Source organism: Hyla sarda, chromosome 2, assembly GCF_029499605.1.
Source record: "Hyla sarda isolate aHylSar1 chromosome 2, aHylSar1.hap1, whole genome shotgun sequence".
Lineage (NCBI taxonomy): Eukaryota > Metazoa > Chordata > Amphibia > Anura > Hylidae > Hyla > Hyla sarda.
Window position 1 is genome coordinate 330,317,665 of NC_079190.1, and position 19,791 is coordinate 330,337,455.

General features: G+C 43.5%; 1 protein-coding gene across 3 annotated transcripts in view; it reads left to right on the forward strand.

The window, feature by feature from the left end:
- Positions 1-19,791, forward strand: part of PLXNA2 (plexin A2) — a 325,654-nt gene that overhangs the window by 260,704 nt on the left and 45,159 nt on the right. For all 3 annotated transcript variants that reach the window (XM_056557949.1, XM_056557950.1, XM_056557951.1), the window contains one exon: positions 9,500-9,667. In XM_056557949.1, coding sequence (XP_056413924.1) covers positions 9,500-9,667 — 168 coding nt within the window. The remainder of the gene's footprint in view (positions 1-9,499; positions 9,668-19,791) is intronic.

A 19,791-nucleotide genomic window follows, 5' to 3' on the forward strand; every position in this document is an offset into this window, starting at 1 on the left:
AAATTGCCTAAAACATGGCCTAATACAACGTGCACAGAGCCTAATAGTGATGATGATTCAGTGACAGGATATAGGATTTAGGAATCAGCCGAGTCTGGCATTTTCTGGAACAGCTTTTAAATCAGTATATATAATACGGAACTATAGTATATAAAGCACACTCGACACTGGGGCTAACTATAATCCTCGTGCAGCTGGAGGGACCACAAACTCTGGGACCATGTGGCAGTGCACTCGTATTTTGAAATAAGAACTATATGTAGACAGCCAAGAGAAAAATTGCAAAGGTAGCACTCTCCCTTCCTTGGTCATAGAAGCTTTATTTGGCAGGTTTCATAACTGTACACGGATCCACATCACAGATAGAGATAAGACAGACAGCCCCCTGCGAACAGGGGAGTAACAACGGCTCCCTTTCGCGGGTTTACCGCTTGGTCACGCCTATGCCACTGTGCACACCGCACCAGGTAGAAATATCCTTGGTTTCCATGGTAGACAAGACACCTGAGGATTCGGAGAGATAATGGGCAATACGTTGTGATTAGTAATGTACGCCGGCTAAGTAGCCTGCTATTGGGCAATCAGCAGTAAGGGGATACATACACAAAAATATGAATTATCACTCATGAGGATTGCGGAGTGTTCTTACCTATGAAGGAAAAAAGAAAGAAATGCAAAGCAACATGGCATATCAAATTAGAAGAAGACACTTAGTTCATTTCTTTCATCCAGGCCGATCGGTCCCGTGGCCTGTAACTTTGAAATCCATTGCGCCTCTCTCCTCAGAAGGTAAGTGTGGGAATCTAATCCTGGGGGAGGTTTTTTTGATGGCTTCGATCCCAAAGCAACAGAGGACCTCTGGTGAACCTCTGTGTGACTCACTTATGTGCATAGTCACTCTTGGGACGCCTTGTCCTAATCGTGTGAGCTGGGCATGTTCCCTCAACCTGTGGAAGAGCAGTCTGGTTGTGGATCCAATATAATAAAACCCGCAAGGACAGGTAAGGCAGTACACTACTTACGGTGCACGACATGTAATGAATTCTTTCACAGTGATGTCCTCACTTCCAATGTGGTAATTCTTTCCGGTGTTAAGGAATTTACAGTGATTGCATCTTTCGCATTTAATATTGCCCACGGGGGCGGTTTTATTAAGCCAGGTGTCCATTCTAGCAGGCAGTGGTGACCTAAATTTGCTGCGCACTAGTGTGTTTTTAATTGTGGTGCTGCGTCTATATGAGATTAAGGGTTTGTTAACAGCAACCTTATTCAAGACTGGGTCTTTGCCTTGATTTTTCGAGAGCAACCTGTAAAATGTCATCTGGGTATCCTCTACTCTTCAGATGCTTACATAATTCATCTGACTGAACTGCAAAATCAGATGGACTACTGGTCACCTTTTTCACATGGAGCAATTGACTATATGGAATTGCCTCCTTGGAATGGGACGGATGGAATGAATCATAGTGGAGGTACAGCAGGGGGGGGGCAGATGGTTTTCTAAAGCCTTTTGTTTCTAATGCGCCATCGTTTACTTGGATGGCGCTGATGTGAAAAGCATATTCATCCCATTAGACTCATTTAAATAGGTGACAAAGCTCAGGAACTATGTCTCTGTGCCTCTCCATATTACGAAAACATCATCCACAAGCCATTATTGCACTTTATGGACCTCAAAAAGGGGTTGCTGGTATTGTAAATCAGTTTTGCTTCCAAAAACACCAGATATATATTGGCAAAAGTGCATGATACTAGTGTTCCCATAGCAGTGCCATTGTACTGTTTATACCAGCTGCCATTGAATTGAAAAAAAAAGAAATTATACAAAAAAAACTGAGCTTCAGTGACAAAATTGCAATAGCTTTTAGACTTTCCTTCAGCTACCAAGAACTCACGCACCACTTTTACTTCCATATCATGGGGTATTCTGGTATACAATGATTCGACGTCAACTGAACCAAGACTGTCGCCTTCCTCTAAAACGATGTCTTCAAGACAGGACAGGAAATCATCAGTGTCCTTTATATATGACAGTATGTCTTTCAACAAAGGGCGCAATAACCACTCCAGATATTGTGAAATGTACTCTGTCACCCACCCCATCCCTGATACTAAAGGGTGACTGGGTGGGTTGAGCAGAGATTTGTGCATCTTTGGGAGATGTTACCACTGTGGTTTGTTGGGATTAGATGGAAGGAGCTTTTCTGCCTTTTTTTTTTTTTTTTAAAGCAAACCCTGTTCTACTTGTTGCCTTAAAAAGTATTGTAGATTAGAGGACACTTTAGATGTGGGGTCCTGTTTCACTAGCACATATGTGCACTCATCATTCAGTTGTTGGACATTACGACTACACTACTGCCTTTGTCGGCTCTCTTTATTGTTAAGTCTGTACAGCTTTTTAGCCACTCCAGTGCCCTTTTTTCTTTGGATAGAGGTTAGGTCTTGGTTCAGAATAAATCGGTGCTCTAATTTTTAACTGCAGTGCTGAATTGTTCCAAGCTACTGCCACTTGCGATAAGGAGAAGAAGAAGGATTTATTTCCACCCTTGAAGGCAGGTACCTCTACTTCAACTGATGCCATATTTTCAATCTCAGGGCATTCTAGACTTCTAAATTCCGTGTATCAAAGGGTGGTTTGGCAAAATGGGCACTGAACCCAAGGTCTTCTAATATGGCTGGCATTTCTCCTTCAAGCACTGCTTGTTTGGATGGCATCTTTGTTTCAAAGAACTTATGCAAGTTCATTTTGCGGATTCCTTTATATAAATCCCCTTTAAAAGTGGTCCAATTGAAATTTTTCGGCTAAGCAATAATTGAGTCCCTTGCTTAGTACTGAAATGCAGTCCTTATGTTGTTATCTTGTTCCTCTAGTCTGTCCAAGTCACTGTTTTCCTCTTTATGCTTAGTTTTTTCCTCTTCCTCTTATTTTTCTGACTAGGTCCTGGTGTCTCTTCAGAGGAACTGGACTATGATTCAGTTGTCCAGTAGTCGTGGCTAATTTTTTTAGTTTTTATTTTGAGTTCTCTTCTTGCGCTGAGACGCTCTCACCCTGTTTTTCCACATGAAGACCTTCCCGATCTCGAAGTCTAAACGGTCTCTAATGAACTATGCTCCATTTTCTGTCTTTTATTTCCCTTTGTTGTTCAGCTATTTTTGTTGAAAAAAGCATCTGCTTTTACGTGGCCCAGACGGCTGCGGAGTTCTGTTTTGCACTTGCACAAATCCACAGTTACTGACTCGTACTCCTGTTAATTTCTTTTCAACACTAGTCTCAGTACGTTTAGGGAGTGTTGTAGATGGAGCTCATCCCATTTGGATTTAAAATCCTCATCACCTTGGAACTGAGAGATCTCTTTATAAATTCTACGTTTATTAGATATGATTAGAGTGACTTCGTAGTCCAAAATAACCTCAACTCCTGTTCTGCTATATTGTCACTTTCGCTAATACATATCTGGCGTTTTTGGAAGCAAAACTGATTTACAATACCAGCAACCCTTTTTTGAGGTCCATAAAATACTATAAACGGTTTGTGGACGATGTTTTTGTAGTAAGGAGAGGCACAGAGACAGAGTTCCTGAGCTTTGTCACCTATTTAAATGAGACTAATGAGATGAATATGCTTTTCACATCAGTTTATAGCACCTCAGAATTGACTCTTCTAGACACAGTGGTCCAAATAAAGGATGGTGCAATAGAAACAAAAGGCTTTAGAAAACCATCTGCCCCCCTGCTGTACCTCCACTCCATGATTCATTCCATACGTCCCATTCCAAGGAGGCAATTCCATAAAGTCAATTGCTCCATGTGAAAAAGGTGACCAGTAGTCCATCTGATTTTGCAGTTCAGTCAGATGAATTATGTAAGCATCTGAAGAGTAGAGGATACCCAGATGACATTCAACAGTTTGCTCTTGAAAAAATAAGCCAAGTGTCTAGAAGTGATCTCATCAGAAAAACAAAAAAGAACAGTCCACCCAGGAATAGACGCTTTGCTTTTTCCTTTAAATACAATAGCCAGGCATCAGAAATTCGGAGAGCGATTTTCCGCCCTTGGCATCTAATTGAAGAAGACCCCGTCTTGAATAAGGTTGCTGTTAACAAACCCTTAATCTAATATAGATGCAGCACCACAATTAAAAACACACTAGTGCGCAGCAAATTTAGGTCACCACTGCCTGCTAGAATAGACACCTGGCTTAATATAACCGTCCCTGAGGGCAATAATAAATGCGGAAGATGCAATCACTGTAAATTCCTTAACACCGGAAAGAATTACCACATTGGAAGTGAGGACATCACTGTGAAAGATTTCATCACATGTCGTACACCGTACGTATGTGTACTGCCTTACCTGTCCTTGCGGGTTTTATTATATTGGATCCACAACCAGACTGCTCTTCCACAGGTTGAGGGAACATGTCCGGCTCACCAGATTAGGACAAAGCGTCCCAAGAGTGACTATGCACATAAGTGAGTCACACAGAGGTTCACCAGAGGTCCTCCGTTGCTTCGGGATCGAAGCCATCAAAAAACCTCCCCAGGATTGGATTCCCACACTTACCTTCTGGAGAGAGGCGCAATGGATTTCAAAGTTACAGGCCACGGGACCGATCGGCCTGGATGAAAGAAATGAACTATAATGTCTTCGTCTAATTTGTTCCTTTAGCTTGTTCTGCTGATATGCCATGTTGCTTTGCGTTTTCTTTTTTTTTCCTTTATAGGTAAGAACACTCCGCAAACCTCATGAGTGATAATTCATATTTTTGTGTGTGTATCCCCTTACTGCTGATTGCCCAATAGCAGGCTACTTAGCCGGAGTACATCACTGATCACAGCGCACTGCCCCATTACCTCTCCGAATCCTCAGGTGTCTTGTCTCCCATGGCAACCAAGCTTATTTCTACCTGGTGCCGTGTGCCCAGTGGCATAGGCCTGACCAAGCGGTAAACCTGCGAAACGGAGCCATCACGGCTTCCCTGTTCACAGGGGGCTGTCTGTCTTTTCTCTATCCGTGCTGTGGATCCGTGTACAGTTATGAAACCTGCCAAATAAAGCTTCTATGACCAAAGAAGGGTGTTTGCAATTTTTCTCTTGGCTGTCAGTATATATAATACAATCCCATAATTTCACTTCTATGTAGATGGTTCACTAAACATTTATTTTAGAATTGTGAAAATATTCTTTTGCTGATACAGGTCACAGAAAGTTGAATGCCTGCTACAATTCTTCATATATTCTATAAAGGTTATTTTTATGTTACATACCAATTCCAAGGTATCTTCCTGAACGGAAAAAAAGAAGTTTGCTATTGGAGAACAAGAAAAAAATAATTGCAGGATGTGACATTTCCATGCATGAGCCGGGAAAATGTAGCACTAGACATTTTGCAGGGAGCTGTGCTATATTAAGTAGAGAGGCAGCACGATATATAAAGGACGTAATTGTGATTCAGCCGCTCTCTCCATTCTACCCTGTAACGTTTATTTTATTGCTTGGTGAGCAGGTGCTTGATTCTTACAATCTGTCGGAGTTCATTAAATACTGCCCCAAACACACTGCTCCCATCACAGCGGCTGTAAGGTCACTCTCAGATTCCTTTATCTTATCTGTAATGTGCTGCCTAAAATACAGCGCTTTGTGCAAATGTGTCACCCACATACAAAACAACAATAGTGGAGGATAGTGGAGATTACATGAAGGGGAGGACGACGTGTGCCTGGTACAATTAATATATTTAGGAACAAAATGTAAGACACTTTCACATAACTTCTATGGGTATGTTCACAGTAAAGTGCTATATGCTGCACATATACGTAGAATATACTATTAATATCTTCCAAATAAAATGTACAATGTATTAAAGAATACCAAATGTAGACACAAATGCTTTCTTGCTGGTTCTTCAGATGTATATGCATGGCGTATGGCATTTACTGATGTGAACATAGCCTTACATAACATACATTTTTAACACTATTGTAGCAAATCCTTTATAAGTATGTAATCTATCTAAATAAAAACAATGCGTTAGTTGTAACATACTGTGATATTAATATACTCCATGTTGCAATTCTTCATATCTGCTTGTTCAGGATCTTCTCAGTTACCAAAGGAGAAGGCCTAAGGCTGGGTTCACACATTGGGGGAGATTCATCAATCTATATAGAGTAATTTTAGGTGTATTTTCTTGCGCAAAATCTTGCGCAAGGGTATTTCCTGCGTTCTTTTTGTGCGTTTTTTTGGGTGGAATTTTTTCTAAAGATGTCACCATTCAGGTGTACCGTAGAGCCATTTTTCCTGTAGACACGAATTTACTAACTGCGTCTTTTTTTGGGGGGGGCACAAAAAGAACGCAAGTGTCATTGTTTTGCGCAAATATACACCAGATCAGAGCACACGTAGAAGTCTTCCTTATATTTTTTCAAGAGCTGAGATGGGCTGTATTCTATTACTGCACATGATTCACAGAGACCCGTGTGCAAGTTTAGTAAATTTTGCACAGCTAAATGACAAATACACGCAGCAGAAAGGGGTAAAAAAAAAGCTCTACCATACACTGATGTTGATGAATCCCCCCCCAATTGTACATTTTTCTGCTCGTATTTTATTTTACAAGCGGACTTACCACAAAATGTGGCCACAATTTAAATATCCCAGGCACATCTTCCTGGAAAATTGGTGCATGAATTATAATATGCACGGAACTTTATGCAATGTGAACCCAGCATAAAGATTTTTTTCTTTTCTGCAAAGAAAACATAAACAAATCAACAAAGAATCAATTGTGTGTTTTTGTCAATTGATTAGAGTTAGGCTGATTGCATTCTGTGTCTTACAGTGTCCATTGGAGATATAAGTTGGGGTATTGACTGTATGACTAAGTGGGGAATCTGTTAGCTCTGTATCTCTAACAAAACTCATGTGTCAAGAAGGTGGTGCAAGGACACAGCATGCATGCCTTCGCCCTCCCCAACCCAGCCTGCCCTGCACAATTGATCTATAGCTTCGCCGTTCAGCACTGGGCCTGTACATCAATCAGCCATGGTAGGGAGAGGTGGGGGAGGGAAGAGGCTTGCATCTTGTGTCTCAGCACTATCTCCTTGACACTTGAGATGTGAGCATAATATAGAAAAGACAGATTCCCTTTTATTGCATACAGTAAATGGGGGCACTGTGAGACATAGTGTGTGTGTGTGTGTGTGTGTGTGTGTGTGTGTAGAAGGAATATTGAGCACTATAACTACAGTTGTGACCATTAATGGTGGCACCCCTGAAGCTTTGATAGAAAATGAAGTATTTCTCACATAAAAGGATTGCAGTAACACATGTTTTGTTATACACATGTTTATTCCTTTTGTGTGTATTGGATCTAAACCAAAAAAGGGAGAGTAAGAAGCAAATTGGACATATTGTCATACCAAACTCCAAAAATGGGCTGGACAAAATTATTGGCACCCTTAACTTAATATTTGGTTGCACATCCTTTGGAAAAAATAACTGAAATCAATAACTTCCTATAACCATCAAAACTTCTTGTATTGGACCACTCTTCCTTTGCAAACTGCTCGGGTTCCTTTTCCCAACAGCAATTTTAAGATCTCTCCACTGGTGTTCAATGGGATGTAGATCTGGACTCATTGCTGGCCACTTCATAACTCTCCAGCGCTTTGTTGCCATCCATTTCTGGGTGCTTTTTGACGTATGTTTAGGGTCATTGTCCTGCCGGAAGACCCAAGGTCTCGGACGCAAAGCCAGCTTTCTGACACTGGGCTGTACAGTGCGACCCAAAATCCATTGGTAATCCTCAGATTTAATGATGCCTTGCTCACATTCAAGGCACCCAGTGCCAGAGGCAGCAAAACAACCCCAAAACATCATTCAACCTCCACCATATTTCACTGTAGGTACTGTGTTCTTTTCTTTGTAGGCCTCATTCCATTTTTGGTAAACAGTAGAATGATGTGCTTTACCAAAAAGCTCTATTTTGGTCTCATCTGTCCACGTCACGTTTTCCCAGAAGAATTTTGGCTTACTTAAGTTCATTTTGGCAAAATGTAGTCTTGCTTTTTTAGGTCTCTGTGTCAGCAGTGATGTGCTCCCGGGTCTCCTGCCATAGCATTTCATTTAGATGTTGACGGATAGTTTGTGCTGACACTGATGCTCACTGATCTTGCAGGACAGCTTGAATATCTTTGGAACTTGTTTGGGGCTGCTTATCCACCATCCGGACTATCCTGCGTTGACACCTTTCATCAATTTTTCTCTTCCGTCCACGCAGGGAGATTAGCTATGGTGCCATGGGTTACAAACTTCTTGATAATGTTGCGCACTGTGGACAAAAACAAATGTAGATCTCTGGAGATGGACTAGTACCCTTAAGATTGTTGATATTTTTCCACAATTTTGGTTATCAAGTGGTCAGTTATCTTCTCCTCTTTCTGTTGTCCATGCTTAGTGTGGCACATACAGACACACAATGCAAAGTGAACTTCTCTCCTTTTTATCTGCTTTCAGGTGTGATTTTTATATTGCCCACACATGTTACTTGCCCCAGGCGAGTTTAAAGGAGCATCGCATGCTTGAAACCATCTTATTTTTCCACAATTTTGAAAGGGTGCCAATATGTTTGTCCAGCCCATTTTTGGAGTTTGGTGTGACATTATGTCCAATTTGCTTTTTTCCTCCCTCTTTTGGTTTAGTTCCAATACACGCAAAGGGAATAAACCTGCGTATAGCAAAGCATGTGTTATTGCAATCCTTTTCTGTGAGAAATACTTCATTCTCTAGAAAAATGTCAGGGGTGCCAACATTCACGGCCATGATTGTATACAGTGTTCCATGATTTACAATATTAATTGGTTCCAGGACGAACATTGTATATTAAATCCATTTTATCCTGGGACCATAACCATAAATTGGTAATTTTATCCAAATGCCCTAAAATGTAATTCAAAAATAAAATAAAATGAAGATTAAAGAAAGTTGACAAGTTAACCATTACAAATCAAGCCAGTCGTTACATATAAAGTCTGCATATACCACTCTAATTGGTCAGGTCTTCCAGCCATTCATATGAGTCACTGATCTGCACTATTTCTGGCATTGGATGTTGAGTATGGTTTTCTATGTTGAAAATATGATAACCTGAGGCCATTGTAACTCAATGGATCACTGTATTTGGAAAAATTCTTAATATAGCAAACAGATATAGTTTTAATTTTGCAAGATTTGTATCACCTGTGCATCTGTGGGGTATATGAAGCCCAAAGATGTTGCTGATAATCTAGACAACTGCCACTATTGGAACACTTACATTGTGCTCAAGGCAAATACAGTCTAAACGGATTCCTACGGAACTGCACAAAACAGAAATTGTCTGCCATGCATACAAGCATGATGCAGGTATGACCTATTGACATGTGTATGCTTTATTCAGCAGTTTATTCATCTTGCACCACAGAGGCATGGAAACATGAAGGTATTTTTTGTTGTTGCAGGAGGTCTCTGAATGAAATCGTCTGTGTGTCCGCTCCTTCCTTGCATGGCTTAGGGCCGGTTCCTGTTTCAGTGAGTGTGGACAAAGCTAAGTTGGAGAGCAGCCTGCAGTTTGAGTACATTGATGACCCCAAGGTACTGCGCATCGACCCTGAATGGAGCATTGCAAGGTAGGATATGAATGTTCCTATTAAGCATTTTAAGTTAATACTTTGTTTTAGGTACACAATTTTATGTATTGTATTGTCACACTGATCTTAAATAGCAGCAGTCACTTCAACAGATAATGAATTATGTGTTTCTGGGGCAGTCTTCTATTGAACCCCTTTCATTCAACTGAACAGGAATGATTTTGTTGTACAACAATTTTGTCTAGGCCTTATTAGAACCTTTTCAGGCCTTGCATCTTGTTCATGGATTGGTTGGTTGTCATGTACCTGCAGTGTTGAGTTAAATGCCATCTAGATTTGCCAGTTCCAAATACAAATTATTTGATCTATCGAAGTGTACTCAAAATTGTTATTTATTTGTAATTATTTTTTTACAAAACCAAAAAGCTAAATGACCGCCAAACATATAAAGAATCAGAAATTGTTTGGAGCAAAGCCAAATGTCACTGTAAGTGCAACCATAAAGCAAAAATGGGAGCTATTAACAGATGAAAAAAATTGCTGCGCTACTTCATCTGTATAGAGTAGCAAAGTGATTCATTTAGGACACTGCAATATGTCATGGCACAAGCCTAATAAATGAGGCAGGTTAAGTCACAAGTATTGCATCTAAGTGATTTTAGAGCTTTGCAAAGATAACAAGCACACATTTGTAAGTTTCCACTGCTAATACTAAAATATTTTCTAGCGCAATAGAAGACTGTCTAGTCACATGCAAACTGAATTTTTCAAAACATCTTCAAATAGTATGCTAACTGTGGAATACAATGACATTGCTGTTCTAAGTCACATTTGTTTGTTTTACTCGCTACATGTATTAGTTGCTACATACATGTATTGTACAGTAATTCTTGTTATTCTTCCCAGAATGGTAATATGGGCCATTGTGCCCCCATAGAATGCAAAGGTACAAGAAATCTCAACAGATTTGGGATCAGCTTTGCAGGTGACCATTTGGCCTGCACCTGACTTATCATTCCTAGCATGTGTATTGCCTGTTAAGCTAAAGGATAGCTTATTCACTATAGCTAATATGCTAATTGAAGGCATTGTAATAGTGCACATAGTTTATTGTCAGACTGCTACAATAGAAGGACCCCCACCATCTGCTATGAATCTCGGCAGACCCAGCTCAGGTTTTACTTTGTTGTCCACAGACTTTAAAGCTAACTTTCCACTTTTTTTTGTTTGTGAAGGTGCCCAAAAGACACCACAACAACTGCACTGTGTTTTTCTCTTTAAAAAAAACAAAACTGCATGGCCAGTCAATGAAAGTCAATATGGAATTATGAAATGTCAAACCCACTTGGCTCTTTTTCTTTTGGCGTTTTTGGGTTTTGGGTTCAGTGACAGGTTTTTAAAAAATGGTGGCATTACAAACTTCTGTTTGTATAATATTTTTAAAATACCAAGTCCCATAGCTGAATAAAACAACTTTAATATTTTCATGATTCAATATCTGGATCTATAAGCCTTGAAAGAGAATGGGGTCTAGTTATCTCATGGCATCTTGTAGCCTTAACCCAGGGGAACTGCAATTACATAGTGACCTTTACATTGCAAGCAGTAGCCTTTGGAGAAGGTTTGCAGCGACATTTATGTGGTCCCTGAATGTTTTCCATCATAAGCCTTAACTAAATACAACGTCATAACATATAAGGTCCCCTCACAGTGTCTTAATAAATAGGGAATTTATAGATTTTCACATATTACAATGAAACCCAGTGCAATGCTATGGAATGCATTTTAAGCATCATACACTATGAATAGAAGAACTGAAAATGAGAATTAAAGGTTAAACTTGCATCATCTATGACTGAAATGTTCTAAGCACTCTAAGCATCACATATAGTTCATATCGGAGATCTATAGATATATAGATATATATATATATATATATATATATATATATATATATAATATTTGTGGCAGTGTGGCAAGGAAAGGGTGTATTTCCCTTGCTAACTCTGGAGAATCCACCTGTGGCCTAATTAATGAGGTATCAGGAAGGGGAAGTGTGTTTAAAAGTAAAGGAAACAGAATAGTTGGGGATCTCCCTGGGAAACAGTATGCTGGCTGTTAGAGGGGGAGACACACGGACCCTGTTTAGGTAACACGCAGAAGGCGCTGCGAGTGGTCCAAGAAGTGGTGTGAACTGTGAGTAACAGGTTGCAGGAGTCATATGTTTAACTGGCTGAGGGTAGCTCACCAGTTCGTAGTCAGGGCATGCTGATATGTGTAGTCAGTGACCAGACGGTCTAGGACTTTATTTTGTTCCTGTTTATGTTTTGTTTTACCTGCAACCTGTGGAACTAAAGCTGGCGAGGAGCCAGGCTTGTATGTGGAACTGTGGTCTGTGGTGTTATTGTGAGGAACGTGTCCCGTGGCAAGTGACCAGGACGATCCCAGAGCTAATCCCCAAGACGGGTCGTCACATTTTGGTGGCGGATGCGGGCATCGATCCCGCTACCTCTCGCAGGACAAAAGAAAGCCTGTGTGAGCTGGAAATAGAAGGTAAAAAGATGATGGTTTTGTTAGATCCAAAATGTGTAATAAGTCTGGTAAAGACCAGCTGCAGAAAGCCAGACCCTGCTGTAGTGTCTATACAAGCCGGTATCTTGGGTTATAAAACAGTTAATGTGTGTATGTCTACTCCCTATGGTACCATAAGTCGCAAGGTTGCAATTGAGCCTACCTTAGAGTATGAAGTAGTGCTGGGGAAGGATTTTCCATTTTTTCAGCAGTTGTGGGAAGATAGTCAGGTGACTAGAGCAGGAACACCTGATAGGCTCACAACAATTGATTTACACCACATAGCAGGGGACAGTAACTCTGCGGAGGCTGAGGATGGGGAGTGTCAGCAGACACTAGGTATATGTCAGGTGGGAGTGTGCCAGACCACTAGGGGAGCTGAAGAACAGTCTGCGAGTCAAGTTAAAGAGGTGACTGGAATAGAAGCAACAGAGATGGCTGTGGAAAAACCAAAACTCCGGAAAAGAGTACCGGTGGAGCTGGGGGCTGCGCTTACGGTCAGACAGAGTCCTAAGTGAAGAAGATGTGGTGTCTGAACTAGAGAGAGGTCGTAACCAGGAAGGTCGAACCGCTGGACCACCTATTGTTGCAGACCCAGGAACCCTAGTAGTTTTTTCCAGTCCATGGAGAGACTGTGACAAGACAAAAGAAAAGTCTGCCAAGGAGCCGAGAGACAGTTCAGAGGAACTGTTTGGGAATCACCCGGATTCGCTGGTGCCCAGAGCCATTGAAGTTGTTGCTAGGGGCAACAAACTTACCGCCAAGGGATTGCCGGTCCGACGGGAGTGTTTAGCAAGAGTCTCCAGAGTTGCCAACGTGGTGGGAGAGGAAGAGTGCCAGGTGTCAGTGGCACCTGTTGTTGATGATAATAATGAGGCACAAGTGGCCGCAACCCCGAAAAAGGGGAGTAGAGCTGGGTCGAGTGTTTGACAGAGGACCAGAGGATGTCTCAAGGTCTAACAGCGAGAGTGAGGAGACCGCTGTCAGTAAAAGGTCTCAGAAAAGACAAGCTGGCCTTGGAAAAAAACTGGAGCAGATCCAGAATCTGGAAGAATCCCTGCAGATGGTTTCTGTGAAGTTGATGGAGAAAGAAAAAGAGGTACATCGCTTGACAGAGAAGGACAAATCACTTGCTGACTTTAAGAAAGAGCAAGAAGCGAGGCTTCAGCTGGAAAAAGTCATGGAGCATCACAAAAGGGAGTTTGTGGCTCTGCAGGATGAACTGTCCCACTCCCAGGGTCTTGTGATCAGCAAGGAGAGGGAAGTGGAGAGTCTGGCCTAGCGGATGTCATTCCAGGAAGAAGAAGTGAGTCTTCTACATGGTGCATATCAGGCTCTGCGGAGTGATTACAAGGCTAGGCTGGTAGCCATGGAAAAAATAGAAAAAGAGAAGAATGAAATGAAGATTGAAGTTGAGGCTCTTGCCAGCAATCTGGAGAGAGTCTCTAAAGCTAAGAGACAACTTGAGGAGGAAGTCAAGGCGAAGAATGCCCTTGCACATGCTCTTCAATCTGCTCATCATGGCAATGACTTGCTCCGTGAGCAGTATGAGGAGGCCCTGGAACAAGTTGAGACTCTGAAACATGAAAACAAGAACTTGCAACAGGAGATCTCAGATCTATCTGAACAGATTGGTGAGAGTGGAAAATTTATCAATGAGTTAGAGAAGACCAAGAAACAGTTGCTGGACAGTGAGAAGATGATCTCTGCACAACTCAAGAGTGAGCAGCTAAAATATATAAAGCTGGAAGATGACATGAAGATCTTAAAAGAGAGCCTGGAAGCGCAGAACGAAATGCGCAGAAGGTCCCACGTAGCTGCCTTGGTTTTGCTGGGAGCACCACTCTACGAGCAGGTGGCTGTTCTGGCGGACAATGAACAGTTGAGGAAACAATTGCTGTCTTCGGAAGATACTGTCAGGGACTTGACAGTGAGAGGATGAAGCCCGCTAAGCTCCAGTGTAAGCAGCGAAAATGTGAGAAAACGGAAGATAACCAGGAAGTTATAAAAGAGAGCAGAGACCAAGCTATGGGGGAATTGGCTCAAGAAAGGCTTCTTGTGCAGAAGTTACGGGATACAGGGATGCTTTCTCTGAAGCCCGGTAAAAAATCCTCTAATGCTAAGATTTAGGTGAAGCCCTGTAAGTAGTCCTCTGAAGCTAGGACTGAGCTGAAACCTGGTGTGAAATTCTCTGAAGTGGAGAGTGGAGACTAAGGAGGAGTCAGGCGGGAAATCCTCTGAACCTGAGCAGACCAAAAATTCTGAAAGTAATGCTGAGGCAGAGAAATCCCCTGAAGCAGAAGCTAAACCAGAGTCAACCTCAAAAGCTATGAGTAAAGAGAATGGCACAACTGAAGCTACAGGTGAAGAGAAGAGTAAGCCTGAAGAAGCTGCAGAGAAGAGCCAAACAGTAGGAGAAGCTGATTCTACACAAGAATCTGAAGGAGCCAAAGACTCTGAAGCCAAACCTGAGGAAGCTGGTTCCCCTGAAGAGAAAGCTGGAAGGGATGAGGTGAAACCATGTGAGAAATGCACTGAAGTCAAAACTGTGGTGAAACCAGGTGGGAAGTCCTCTAAAGTTGAAACTGAGATGGACTCGGGTCGGAGGTCCTCTGAAGCTACAGAGAACAAGACAGTAGTTGGTGAAGCCACTGAGGCCGAAAGATTCTCTGAAGCAGAGGCAGAGGTCCGGCAAGCCAGAAGAAGACAAAGGTTCGAAGCATCGGTCCTCTCTCTCCTTAATTTCAAGAACCCTGCCCACACCAGGGTGAAGAACCTGGTACTGGAGAGGTGTGACCGAGAGACTTGCAATTGGTGGCTGGTAAAAGTCTGGAAGAAAAAAGTAAAGGACTTCAGAGACTATGGGACAAAAGTTGTCCAAGGAAAAGGAAAGGCAGTTGGACTCTGCCTTTTGAATAAAAATGCTCCTTCCCGGTGGTCTGAGCAGAGGGGGGGGGGGAGATATGTGGCAGTGTGGCAAGGAAAGGGTGTATTTCCCTTGCTAACTCTGGAGAATCCACCTGTGGCCTGATTAATGAGATATCAGGAAGGGGAAGTGTGTTTAAAAGGAAAGGAAACAGAATAGTTGGGGATCTCCCTGGGAAACAGTATGCTGGCTGTTAGAGGGGGAGACACACGGACCCTGTTTAGGTAACACGCAGAAGGCGCTGCGAGTGGTCCAAGAAGTGGTGTGAACTGTGAGTAACAGGTTGCAGGAGACACATGTTTAACTGGCTGAGGGTAGCTCACCAGTTCGTAGTCAGGGCATGCTGATATGTGTAGTCAGTGACCAGACGGTCTAGGACTTTATTTTGTTCCTGTTTAAGTTTTGTTTTACCTGCAACCTGTGGAAATAAAGCTGGCGAGGAGCCAGACTTGTATGCAAAACTGTGGTCTGTGGTGTTATTGTGAGGAACGTGTCCCGTGGCAAGTGACCAGGACGATCCCAGAGGTAATCCCCAAGACGGGTCGTCACAATATATATATATATATATATATATATATATATATATATATATATATATATTATATATATATATTTATAGATGAATAGAGATGACTGCAGCACACCACAGTAGCAAAAATGAAGCTTTTAATCTAGCTAAAAAGTGGACCTTTCTCAAGTCACAGTGCAAGTGATCCAAATAAGTTTAAATAGACATATGCATGTGATCAAATCATTAACATACATGATACATAATTAAAGTGACAAGTGCATAATCATAATACATAAGTGTATAATAAGGGATACTACAAAAGTATCCAACTGTGACATCATAGTAAAACTTAGTGCATAGTGACAGAGTGATAAAAAACTGGAAAAACATTCATAATATAGATAACTATAGCAGCTGACAATAATCAAACACTAATGCAAATGGAAGGATAGGAGTCGTGGCATATTGTTCTTACCAGCCTATGTTTGTAAACAAAGTCGCATGCAGGAGATCTTCCGCATGGTGCCATGATCGGTGCTACCGTGTATGATCCAGCGAGCCAATAGCGAATCATGATGCATGTACATCACCGGTCACGAGGCCCATGGTCACATGATCGAGACGGCAACGTCATCCACCATGTGACAGTCACATGACCAGAACGGCACCCAGCGCATCACAGGGAATGCAGGTCTCCCCAACCATGCACATCGCTGTCCAAGAAAATTTGTAATAAATAGATATTCAGATACACAATACATTAATCTTAGTCAGTCCGGAGCAAAGATAGGAATAGCAGTAACATAATGGCCTAGACATTGTATATCTGAGAAGTCACAGTAAAGTCAACATTGAGGCCCTTGGGCTTTAAAGACTGTAAATCGTAAATCCATTTAAGTTCCCTCCGCTTAAGAATACTAATGCATTCACCTCCACGTTTTAAGGGGGGAATGTGATCCACGAGGGTAAATCTCAAATCCCTTTCTGTATGGCCAGCATACGAAAAATGTTTGGCAACCCGTAAATCGGTGCATTTTCTCGGGAATGCTGTACCGGTGTTGATTCATCCTGCTCTTAAGGTCCCATCTGGTCTCCCCCACATAGAGGAGACCACATGGGCAGGTCAAGACGTATATGAAAAAGTTGGACGTGCACGTTAGGTAATGTTTCAGAGCATGTTGTCTACCAGATTGTGGATGTATGAACACAGGTCCCTTGTCCATATATCCACAATTTACACATTTGCAACAAAGGTAGGAGCCCCTACCCCTGACAGTAAGATATCTCTGTGGAGCAATTTTCAAAGAAACATCTGCTTTTACAAGGTTGTCCTTCAGACTAGGAGGATGTCTGTAGGACAGCAAAAGACGCTCCTGGAATTCCGGAATACTCTGAAAGCATGTTTTCAAAAGATTCCAATGTTTAAGTGCGCTCCCTATTACCTTAGAGTGCTCATTGAAAGTAGAGACAAACGGAATATGGGCACTCAATTACATTTTTTTGGGGGGGATACAGAAGTTTCTGGCGATCCAGAGTCATCACCCTAGACTTTTCTTGTCTGAGTAATTCTCTAGGGTAGCCACGTTTTGGAGAGTTTATCCTCCGAGTCGACCATACGTTGCACCCTCAGCATCTGACTGCCAGGGAGCGAACCTTTCATCGGCCGCAGGTGAAAACTTTCTGTGAAGTACCGAATTACTGTCTGTCTCTTTAACTGCTTGATCATTTTCAACTAGAACGGGTGTATCAAAAAAAGGAACTGAAGTTGTAGAGGCATTTGAGGTAAATTTAATGTGCACATTCACAGAATTTAGCTATGTATGGAAAGCATGGAGTTGGGTCATGTCTCCTCCATCCCCACCCCCCAAGACGAGGAACAAATATATATTCCAACCTTTTTACTCCAAGAATTTTGTAGGCCTTTAAGTACCTGTCATTATCAAAAACTTTTATTATAATGTAGAAAATAACATTATATGTATATTTGTGATATACATTGGTTAAAAAATGTGTATATTTTTTGTCCCTGCAGCTATTGCCTGTGTGTCTGTGTGCAAGCCCTGCTCTGTGCACTGAGGACAATCAGGGCTCTGTGCACTGAGGACAAGCAGGGCTCTGTGCACTGAGGACAAGCAGGGCTCTGTGCACTGAGGACAAGCAGGGCTCTGTGCACTGAGGACAAGCAGGGCTCTGGGCACTGAGGACAAGCAGGGCTCTGGGCACTGAGGACAAGCAGGGCTCTGGGCACTGAGGACAAGCAGGGATCTGTGCACTGAGGACAAGCAGGGCTCTGTGCACTGAGGACAAGCAGGGCTCTGTGCACTGAGGACAAGCAGGGCTCTGTGCACTGGGGACAAGCAGGGTTCTGTGCACTGGGACAAGCAGGGCTCTGTGCACTGGGGACAAGCAGGGCTCTGTGCACTGAGGACAAGCAAGGCTCTGTGCACTGAGGACAAGCAAGGCTCTGGGCACTGAGGACAAGCAGGGCACTGAGGACAAGCAGGGCTCTGGGCACTGAGGACAAGCAGGGCTCTGGGCACTGAGGACAAGCAGGGCTCTGGGCACTGAGGACAATTTAATGTGCACATTCACAGAATTTAGCTATGTATGGAAAGCATGGAGTTGGGTCATGTCTCCTCCATCCCCACCCCCCAAGACGAGGAACAAATATATATTCCAACCTTTTTACTCCAAGAATTTTGTAGGCCTTTAAGTACCTGTCATTATCAAAAACTTTTATTATAATGTAGAAAATAACATTATATGTATATTTGTGATATACATTGGTTAAAAAATGTGTATATTTTTTGTCCCTGCAGCTATTGCCTGTGTGTCTGTGTGCAAGCCCTGCTCTGTGCACTGAGGACAATCAGGGCTCTGTGCACTGAGGACAAGCAGGGCTCTGTGCACTGAGGACAAGCAGGGCTCTGTGCACTGAGGACAAGCAGGGCTCTGTGCACTGAGGACAAGCAGGGCTCTGGGCACTGAGGACAAGCAGGGCTCTGGGCACTGAGGACAAGCAGGGCTCTGGGCACTGAGGACAAGCAGGGATCTGTGCACTGAGGACAAGCAGGGCTCTGTGCACTGAGGACAAGCAGGGCTCTGTGCACTGAGGACAAGCAGGGCTCTGTGCACTGGGGACAAGCAGGGTTCTGTGCACTGGGACAAGCAGGGCTCTGTGCACTGGGGACAAGCAGGGCTCTGTGCACTGAGGACAAGCAAGGCTCTGTGCACTGAGGACAAGCAAGGCTCTGGGCACTGAGGACAAGCAGGGCACTGAGGACAAGCAGGGCTCTGGGCACTGAGGACAAGCAGGGCTCTGGGCACTGAGGACAAGCAGGGCTCTGGGCACTGAGGACAAGCAGGGCTCTGGGCACTGAGGACAAGCAGGGCTCTGTGCACTGAGGACAAGCAGGGCTCTGTGCACTGAGGACAAGCAGGGCTCTGGGCACTGAGGAAAAGCAGGGCTCTGTGCACTGAGGACAAGCAGGGCTCTGTGCACTAAGGACAAGCAGGGCTCTGTGCACTGGGGACAAGCAGGGCTCTGTGCACTGGGGACAAGCAGGGCTCTGTGCACTGGGGACAAGCAGGGCTCTGTGCACTGAGGACAAGCAGGGCTCTGTGCACTGAGGACAAGCAGGGCTCTGTGCACTGGGGACAAGCAGGCCTCTGTGCACTGGGACAAGCAAGGCTCTGTGCACTGAGGACAAGCAAGGCTCTGTGCACTGAGGACAAGCAGGGCACTGAGGACAAGCAGGGCTCTTGGCACTGAGGACAAGCAGGGCTCTGGGCACTGAGGACAAGCAGGGCTCTGGGCACTGAGGACAAGCAGGGCTCTGTGCACTGAGGACAAGCAGGGCTCTGGGCACTGAGGACAAGCAGGGCTCTGGGCACTGAGGACAAGCAGGGCTCTGGGCACTGAGGACAAGCAGGGCTCTGGGCACTGAGGACAAGCAGGGCTCTGGGCACTGAGGACAAGCAGGGCTCTGGGCACTGAGGACAAGCAGGGCTCTGTGCAGCTAGGCTCTGTGACATGCTCCGGGCTCACACATCAGGATGATTGACAAGCCTGGAGTCTGCACAGAGCCCTGCTTGTCCTGCCCAAACTTCCTGTATGTGGTCTTCTCACAGAGAAACACAGGCAACTGCTGCAGG